Raw genomic sequence first — 10,285 nt, 5'->3', positions numbered from 1 at the left:
CTTTTCCTGAAATGGGAACAAGAGCTATTTTCTGTCCCTTCAAATACCATTTGTAGCGTTCACTGACTAGATGCCAGTCTGAGAAAAATTAATTCTATAAAGCAGGCAATAATTCCTCTACACTATTAAAAAATATACAAAAATAAAACCATGTTCATAATAACCTACTCCTCAAGAAAAACATCTTTAAGACAGAAACACAGCCACAAGATAAAATTAATATATCAATTAAGAAGCACAAAATTCCCAGAACAAATCTAGCCACTCTATTTTTTTAATCCTGAGAAAAACACAGGCCACAGTATACATCTGTGTAGGGAGCCTCACACACAAAGTAACAAAGAGAAGTTTGTTTTAGACCATTGGTCCTATTCTTTTTTCTTGACGGACAAGCCTGTATAAATTCCACACAGATTAAAAAGCACTGGACCATGCAATTATAATGGCGGAGGGCATTTAAAATGCACGTACTGAGAAGAAACATTGGTTGTTCTCTCTCCTGATGTCAATATTGTCCATTACATAGCTCCCACTCTATCACTTTATTTCAGATTTCAAAATACAGCATGCAGCAGTAAGTTACAGGACGGGAAAATGGCTTGTTCTGATGAAGTTATGCTGAAGTACAGGGCTCCATTTTGGCAATTAGTTATTGTCATTCAAATGGCCCAAGTCCTCATCTTGCATCACTGCCAGACAGGCTTGACTATCACACTCCCAGGATGTCTCCAGATCCTTTCTGTAGCCAAACCAAATTTGTAAAACAAAAAGAGACAGGACCACCCCATCTAGGAACGCCCTTGCCTACTGCTGGCTCGCTTCACCCGCAGGTCGGGCTCTATGACTTGTCAGAAACCAGACCAGGTCTCAGTTCTCTTCCAAGTCCGCTTTGCTCAAGCTCTGCTATAACTGACATATATTTAAATTCACTAGATCTGTGGTTGAAGGTCTCTACTAATTTGTAGGTCTCAGAACGATCTGTTGCATAGAAAAGCTGCACTTGATTCGCCAAGCACTGTGCTTCATGGACCACCTGCGAGTTAAAACAAAGAATGTGTTACCATCAGGTTTTGTTGTATTTGAATATCCTGTTGAAAAAGACTCTTCAGCAGCTGAAAGACTGCAGTCCTACTCATCGAATGACTTAATTCCAAGTCACCTTAGTTTAGCAAATCTCTTAACAGACCACCTCCCTCTTGTTCCTGACCTACTTACACACTTTAGCACCGTGTCTTTAAAGTGTTCTCCTGCTGAGCATACACCTCAGAGGTCAAATATGTCTTTCATGATCCCTGCCCACTCTAAGGCACTGCAGATGCACCAGTCTCATCTTTCCCTTCTTACGGTTGACCTATTTGCAAAAATTGATTGTCTACTCTGAGATACAACAGGGCAAATGCATTCCCAATGGACTCCTTTGTCCATAGTTTCAGAACTGGTATAAGTAGGTCAGTCAGAGGTGGGATGCTTAGTTATCTTGTTCCACCAGTATTACCCCTACTCCTATTAGTCCTAGCACTGTACTATTACAGACATGCAAACAACAGTACACCCACACTTTATAAAGAGAAGAGCAAAGGCACACAGAAACCTAACACAAAGCTCTGGAGGTCTCCTGATTTGACAAGTAGTATTAAACTTCAAAACACTGTTTTAATTTGTGGGCAGGCAACAACAGCTTTCATTTAAATTTTCTTCCATTAATAAGAAAAACAGAAGCATTTCTATGTTTTTTTACAACAATAAACTATAATGCCCAAAGGAAAAAAAAAAGAAAAAAAAGAATGCATGAGCTGAAATTACCAGATAGACAAAGACTGATGATTTGCCTTTAGCTTTCCCTAGTATTAAGTAGATTAGGTTAAAGAAATCTAGTAGACCATTCTTTGGGAAAGGGTCTTTTAACGACTTCACCTTAATTTGGCTTTAACTCAAAGCTGTAGGAGGAGTTGCAGCATAAAATGAAGGAAGCCAATGAGCAGATTTCTCTTACCAAGAACTTGGAGTCCATTTCTGCTGTCATTAGTACTATCCCTTTTTCCTTCTGCAGCTCAGGATAATGGTACAAGACCAACTGGCTAGGAGCAGTTTCACCTTGGGTCTGAAGGAGATAAAGAAACCTGTCAGCATCCCATAAAGAACTTCAGCTCTATTGCAGATTTGGAGGCTTGATTACAAAACTTTTGAGTATTAACTGCTGTGGAGGCAGTCATTTTTCAGGGCTTAAGGGTCAATTCTAATTAAAAGTTCATTATTCCTGGTATTTACAGAAAACAAGAGATTTGCAGAGTTAGGCTGGGTTTTTTTCTTGACTAAAGAAAAAGAACCCACAGTTTCCAGACGACATTTCATCTTATAGCATCTATTGGTATTTTAAGTAGCTTGCACAAACAGTTCTAAAAAGCTAGGCTCTTGCTTCTATTTTGATGAGACTAATTGACTTCTACCTCATTCTCCTTTAGATTAGAGAGATACTTAATACCCATAAATTTACTAATTTACCTGTAATTAATTTACTAATTTACCCATTATTAATGGCAGTTTTTCCCTCATAATTCTTTTCAAGTTAAGCTAGACAACCTGTTTGTTAAACAATTTAGCAATTATTATATATTGTAATATGCTGATATATTTCTGGATCCTGAGCCATTTTTGGACTTTTTATTTCAACCACTCACCTGAATGTTTATTAGGGAAGTGAAGTGCAACTCTGTTCCTGACCACTGCCCCACAAAGAACTCATAGCCTTCTTTTCTTGGCAAAGCATACAGAAACTGCAGAGAAATGATTAAAAAAAAAAAAAAACAATCCTCCCTTTCATAGAACAAAATGATGCCCATGTCATACAGGCCTCCGGCATAAATGCTTTAGCAAGAGAACCACAACAGAAAATGGGGTTCTTTACCCCACCAGGAGTGACAGGACAGCAGGAACCAGACTTCAAAGCAGGCAATGAACCAGCATTACCTTAATAGTACTATTTCATTAGCAAATATGTTGGCACATATTTTTATTAGTATTATATGAGACAGATAAAGGAAAGCAAAGGACAGTGGAGAACATTGACTGACCTTTTTGTTTACTTCTAGAAAATTAACAGCAGAAATGGTCAAATATAAGATAAGAAGCATTCAGAGTATTTAATCCTGTAATTTCACCAATTGTTCCAGAAGAGGCAGCAAGCATTTTCTCTACAGAGATTTACAGTCTATTCAATTCCATAGGCTAGGGACTTGCTCATTTTCCCACACCAAGGGAAAGGACAACATGGGAACAGAAAAACATGCAGGATATCTGACTAAATGCCAATGCACTGTACAGAAATGCACTTAAAACTATATAAATAACTTTCCAAGCTTCAAGTAGCTTGGGAAGCCAGATACATTTGATCTTGCTCTTGGCAAGTAAAATATACAGGACCCATCCATGAATTCAGTAGTGTCTCCCATTCAGACCTACAAAAGCACTCTTCTCAGCAAAATCTAGCTACTTTGTTTTCATACAGGAATGAAGCATTTCACTTCTGTCTCAGCACGGTGAAATTTGCACAAAGTCTATGCTTCAGCACACAAATTACTGTAAAAACGCATTGCTTTCAACAACAGAAAATAATACTAATCCAGCAGCACATGGTACAAAACTGCAGAAAGACATCCTTTAGCTTGTTAGCTGTTCTTTGCTTTCGTAATTTAACTTCTTCAAAGCAAAAACATCCTCATTCACACGGGAATCTTCTAATTGAAGCTTACAAGATATCTGCCAACCCACATGAGAAACAGTGAACCCAAATCTTGGGAATCCACTCATTTCCAAAATAACCATATTGTGCATTCTCAGTATTTTATGCTTTGCTGTGCTGGCATACACCTAAGACACAACCCACAGAGTATCCACTCTGTATCTGTAATAAAGGGTTTGACTACACCCAATTCCCCTGTCAGAGCTGTTAAATTACAATGCTCTGCAACAGAACGTATACTACTAAATGTTGCAGCGCATGCCATATAGTCTTTTTTTGACAACTCACACTCCCTTAGAGATGGAGATGCGTTACTGACACAGCATAGTGCCTGCCCAGTATAGCTTCCATGCAAATAGCTCATATGAGCTTACCGACGTTTACCTATCACAGATCACCAGCATGGTGAAGAAAGCATGGCTACGCACATTTATGATGAGGAAAAGCAGGCTAATAGATGACAAGGTTCAGCTCTTTCAGTGGGCAGAACCCAAACATATTGGTTTCCTGTCTTTTTCCTTTCAGATACTCCTGCCTATCTTCACTGCCAGTAAAGAAACACAAGAAGAAAGAGGAGCAACTCACACCAACTGTTAAGACAAGAGAACTCACTTTCTCCATGTACGTGCAACGTAATGCCAGGGTAACATGTCGCTATAGCTAACAACAGTTCCTCCAGGTTAAAGCAAAGATGCTTTAAGCAATAAGGAAAGGTAAGCAGTAACATCAACGAAGCTGCCCTAAAAGGCTTGGCTCTTCACAACACTGCATGGAAGAGACTTAACCACAAGACACCAACTAATGGAAACCAGAGGCATGTAGCTAAATCCATTGCTGGGGAGATTCTGTGCTCTCATTTCCAAACCCTACATCTCTTATATCTAGATGTCTGATAGCTAGATCAAACTGTTTAATACATATGAATAGCCATTGCTTTTACCTGAACACAAAGACAAGTATTTGAAGACGTAGATTTTACTAATTGAGCTGATACAATGAGTCTGAATACAGGAGGGTCAAAAGTTTATGAATTAGGCTTTAGAGGAGAAATGCATTACAGCTGTATGTCCATGCATTGCGAGTCTCTGCCATACGTACCGATGGACATTTCTGGGCTCTCTTCCATATTAAATCAAACTTCTCTGCCTTTGGGGGAGGAGAAAGAGAAATTCAATTTTCATAACACACATGTGGATGCACACTTACTCAGAATCATCTCATTAACCTTTACAGGGTACAACTTCCATCTACAGAAGGTCTCACTGCGGCAACAGCTAACAACATGTACGTGGAAAACTGTGTTTAGTTCTTAGTTACCTAAATATCATTGGTATCCTGTTTTAACAATGCTGTCTCTAAGATGCAGCAGTAAACTCCTTGGATTCAAAGCTTTATTCCTTGGAGGTGGGGGGCCCACGCTTCATGCTTACGTTACGTCCTTTTTCAGTAACAGCTCCACTGCATCATGTGGTGTCAACAGTTGAGCAAGACGACATATCCCTGGCCCCAAACTGTGGATTTTACATTGTAGTCATCTGTGCTTCAGTATTACAATGCAGCCTAGATATTTACTCAAGTAACATACTTATTGCTTAGGTTTATATTAAAACCGCAAACATATTCGGTCATCCCTGATGAAGCCTGGCAATCTCATTCATGTGTTCTCTGCATTCCCCCAAATCTTTTGCCTGCTCTTCTCTTCCCAGCACCATTACCTACTCTAAGGTGTTCAGGAAAGAAAACACATGCTATTTATCAACACAAAATTCCTCCATGTGTGCTTCTGAGCACTCAGGAATTATGTGAGGCCTTTCTTCCAGCCAACAAAAAGCTTCTGGCAAAAGATGTAGTTTTTTTCTCCACGATGATGACACCATGAACTACTTCCTAACATGCCTAGGATCTGGTTTGCATTAAAGCCTTAAAAGCTTCCCAAGCTCCTCTAAAACACTGCACCAAAGAACAGTTCCAGCCCCGCTAATAAAAAACCCGCACCATCCTAACTGGAGTCCCGGGCTTTGACCCTCTGCTACAGTAAGCATGCAATTCAAACTATTTTCACAACATCCACATGTTGGGAAAACTGAAACACAATGCTGCTTGACTTCAAATCCCACATTGCCATTTTCAGAGCATACAGCGCTTCATACATTTAGAATACAGCCTCCCAACAACTTCAGTTGCAGCTCAAAGGGCCAAGTACAATTGCAAATCAGACTCCAGATCTAAATGAGGTTTCAAGAACTCAAGGAACACACAGTTCGTGCCCAGCTGTGAAAAGACAGATTTAAGAGATCACGATCACATAGAGACTTTGAAGCAAAGAATAAAAAGAAATCCCAAAAGCGAAAAAAACCTCCTTCAGCCTAATACAGATTAACAACAATTAACATCTGGTAAAGTTATCAGGAATAAGAAATATGATCTTATCACAGGAAGCACCATGCTATCTCAATGAAAGACAGTGCTGCCAATAATTTTAAATGTACGAAAGTAAGTCATAAGTGATTAGCCACGTGCAAGTTATTAGCCAAGTGCTCTAGTACTGCCATATTAAACTTGAGTTAGCTGTCCATGCTGCAGGGAAGAGGGGAAAAAAATGAGCAACTCTGAGAAAAAATGATGTGAAAATACAAATGCTACCTTAACAGAAAATAAGGCCCTGCGAAGAGTACTGGATATTCGTAATAAAAAAATGCCTGGAAATTCAAGCCGGGTGTGCAGAAAAAGGTAGTAGCTTTATTGAGACTGATGAGAGAAAAAAAGGGATACACATTTTATGAAACAAAAGCCTTTATTTGGGGCAATAAGAACACTCAATCCGGAAAGATTGTTCGTTCTTGAAACCTCATTTTCCCTCAATGATTGCTTTTAAAAGCAACAGAAACACAGTTAGAAAGGAAAGCTTTGCACACTGGCCTTTCAAGTGCATAACTGCAGGGGAACTACTTACAGGAATAACAGCATAAACTGTATCTTTTGCAGAAAAATACTGAATCCAAATCTGTAGGAAACAAAGGAGATGAGATACAGTTAAAATCAAGCATCTAGCAGTAATATTAAATGCTTTAAAAAGAATTCCATTTGTCAACTAACCTTTGTAAGCACTCTGAGAAGTCAATTTTCAACCAAGCTGACTGACTTCCCTGCTAATGCAAAACACTTCTAAGGTTCCAGAGTACTTGTACCAAATGACAGATTTCAACTAGATAACAGAAATAAGCAGTGGGCTCAGAGGTGGCTTAAGATTTACTAGCCATCAGAAGTGCTTCTTACATTTTTCCCAACAATCACACTAATGACTTCTAGAGGGTTTGAGGTTTGGGGGTTTTGGTTTTTTTTAATAAAGAACATACAAAACATTTTCAACAGAAGCCAAGATTTTGCACAATGCTCCTCTGTGTTGACAATCTTTTTCTTCACCACAGCAGGATGGCAATACCTACATAAAAGCTCAAAGTCCTTAATAAATGGAGAAGTACAAGTAAAAGCCCAGAGTTCAGGACTTTTTCAGTTGCTCTTCCCCAGTCCTACACAACTAGAGAGAATTGTCAGTAAAATGTTTAATTTAATCAATGAAACAGAAATACAGGAACTTGAAGGAAACTCACGAGTTACAAAATCCACTCCCTGCTATAACTGCTGGCACACCATCCCCTCCAGAGCACAAACCCACTTCTATAATGTTCTCAAGCTATCAGGAAAGCAGCTAGGTTTCTGCTAAGTTGAGCCAGAAGGCTCCTTCATACGTGCTCCTCCCCTTCAATGATCATGCCTATGTAGTTTCTTGGCATACAGTCTGATAAGGAAAAAAAATACCAGATCCACCTCAAGCTACATCAGAAATGTGCAACAGATGTGACTTATAACTAGATAAAAAGGAATACAGTGCAAAGGCAAGCAGGTATTAGGAGGAATAACTCGATTCACACTGTTCTTCAAGCAAACAGACCCACCCACCCCCTCCTTACCTTAACTAACTTTAGTGTGAGTACACAGGCTAGTGAATGACAGGTAATGCAAACAAAGATACAAAGTGGCAAAAGCTTTGCTTTTATTCCTGCAAAACAGATGTAGCATAATCCATATGAACTACAGCTAGGATTTCCCTTCACCTGGCTTCAAACCTGACAGGAGCTTGCTAATGCCAATTCAACTGCTACACATTAAATGACAACAGTAAGAATTACAGTAGAGACAGTTTTTGAGTGATCAAGTCCAGATGTATTATTTATCAAGTGGGTACATCCTAGGTTAATTTACCTATATGAAGAAAACTGTCTTCTACTATTGAATATGCACGTGAATGTGCTTTTTATAAATATACATCCATAGCCATCCTCACATCTAGATTACTGTTAAGCTCAGATGTGGAGCAAACTTTATTCCATTTAAATCCATCACCTGTTTTATCTCCTCCGCTGATTTTTCCTTCACCATCTCAACATTAAGAATTGAATCAAGTGTCTGCAAGAGAAAGCATAAGGAATTTGACATGATGACAGTTCTGTGATTCAAGTGAGAATCCAGAATGAATGGATGCAATTACAGAGAACAAAATCAAGCTAGAGGAACTTAATTCAATTTACAGTGTGACTTAGTCCTCTTAATTGCCAAAGAAACTAGTAAATCTTGAGCAGTTATGCACTGAGAAGTGGATTCACACACTGAGGCAGAATAGAAGAGATTCTGTCAGGACACAGAACACACTTTGCTCCAGTTGTGCAGATCTCTACTGAAGCTGCAAGAGGAGCTGCAGCCTTTCGCCTTCAGCCACACCAGACACATGCTCTGTTGGCAGATTTACACAGAAAATTTGCCAAAATACAAGAATGTGAAAGAGAATAAAACCATTCTCTTGTCCCTCTGCTGGCTAATCTTTGGAAATATATTTACATGCTGTAAAGGCAGGTTAACCCTTTCCATTTGTTACTGCAAGCATTCAGTACAGATCCCCTAACTAGTAGGAATTTCCAGGGTGTCGGAGAGAAAGGACAATATAACAAAAACCCAGAGTGCTGCAAGCTTTAAGATTGAACATGAACCCAATAGCAAATTAAAATCTTATACTCAAGTGCAGCGTAAGGAACATCAGTTTACCTCAAGAAGCTCTTGGCTGAAGCACTAATGGTAGCAATACAAGTTAATCTACATCCTTGATTTGCCAGCATGTCCTCTCCTAACACCTAGGATCGTTTCCCTTACCTTATCTTTTGTGAATCCGCCCTTTGATGTCTTTGTGCCCAAGCCTTCTGCCTAGAAGAAAATATTCTTCTTTATTTTTGATAGCTGATGCTATAATACTATTTATTTGCCTCCCCTGCCACGCATAACATGCCTGCTGACAGGCTCCCGAGTAGGAGCTCAAGTTTCAGATACTTGAAGATCACTGCAGTGCATTTTTAATAAAATAAATGATTGATTAGGAGAAGTAAATAGGAAGATGAGTAACTTAATGTGAATTATCAATTTAAACGCCAGAAAGGATTAGTTAAAAGCAGACTACTATGCATTTTGGATCTGATATTATTGAACAGTTTTCTTGCATTCACTAAAAATTGATAAATGCAAGATCATGTCACTCCATCTGGCCAAACTAATCTGGAACTAATTAAACATTTAAACAAGGCTTCAAGCACAGAATTTACAGCCCCCAAAATAGCAAAATAATACACTGGAATACAGAACAACACTTTTAGCCACCAGAGTGTGAAATTCTGGGGCTCCTTACTAACAGGAACGTTTGTAACATTATGCTGATCCTCTATAAATGACATTATAGCATTAGTAGATATGAATTACAAAGAAAATTGGCCTTGCCTTTTCCTCCATGCATCTGATAAACTCTCCTTGACTAGAATATCCCACAGGCTGCTTTTTCACTTCATTTCTTTTTTCCATGCGGGACTCAAACACATCTGGACTGGATCTGAGTTGGAAAAGGGACTATTACCAGTACTGGGTGATTAACGCCATTTTGCCTTTTAAAACGATTACTGCGGTACCGATTCACGTTCTTAGCTTAAAATTTTAGTTTCTTGTTAGTAAAGCTATACCTTACCAAGCTGACCGCGTTGGGAGACGACTCTCTCATTGACTTGGTGCCAACGACGTGTGAATCTGACGGCAGCATTTGGCCTACACCACCCGATTTTCTCCTGAGGGCGCAAAGCTAAAACCCACCTCCCCCCTCCCCGAAAAACCCAGCTCCCCCAGCACCCCCTCTTCCCCCAAAGCAGCCCCCACCCCGCCGCCCCCTCGCCTCTCCTCAGGGCCCGGCTCCCGCCATTTCCCTCAGCCCCCGCACCTCCGCAGCTCCCGGATCTTGTGTCGGTACTTCTCGTAGAAGGGGTTCTCCTCCAGAGCCGCCTCTCCCGACCCCGGCCCCGTCACCCCCCGGCTCGGCGGGGCCAGCAGCCCCAGCGGGCGGAGAGCGGCGCGGCTCCGCAGGGCCGCCCCCAGCCCGCAGGCCTGCAGCAGCGGCCCCGCCATGGCGCCCGCTCCCTCCCCGTCCCTCCGCCTCAGCGCTCCGCCCGGCCCCGCCGT

The 10,285-nt window shown here is 40.5% G+C and overlaps 1 protein-coding gene across 1 annotated transcript; it reads right to left on the bottom strand.

Moving 5' to 3' along the window:
* Nucleotides 1–256: 256 nt before the first annotated feature.
* Nucleotides 257–10,267, bottom strand: ATPAF1 (ATP synthase mitochondrial F1 complex assembly factor 1). The gene is made up of 9 exons (XM_069788806.1): nucleotides 10,047–10,267; nucleotides 9,560–9,668; nucleotides 8,945–8,995; nucleotides 8,144–8,206; nucleotides 6,693–6,743; nucleotides 4,838–4,885; nucleotides 2,679–2,774; nucleotides 1,994–2,101; nucleotides 257–1,033 (listed from the first exon to the last, which is right to left on the bottom strand). Exons 1-9 carry the CDS (start codon nucleotides 10,229–10,231, stop codon nucleotides 839–841), a joined length of 906 nt encoding a protein of 301 aa, XP_069644907.1. The 5' UTR covers nucleotides 10,232–10,267; the 3' UTR covers nucleotides 257–838.
* Between the last annotated feature and the right edge of the window lie 18 nt (nucleotides 10,268–10,285).

This window comes from Haliaeetus albicilla, chromosome 8 (assembly GCF_947461875.1).
Source record: "Haliaeetus albicilla chromosome 8, bHalAlb1.1, whole genome shotgun sequence".
In the NCBI taxonomy this organism is placed as follows: domain Eukaryota; kingdom Metazoa; phylum Chordata; class Aves; order Accipitriformes; family Accipitridae; genus Haliaeetus; species Haliaeetus albicilla.
The sequence above is the reverse complement of the archived record's forward strand: the minus strand, read 5'-3'. Positions and strand labels throughout refer to the sequence as shown.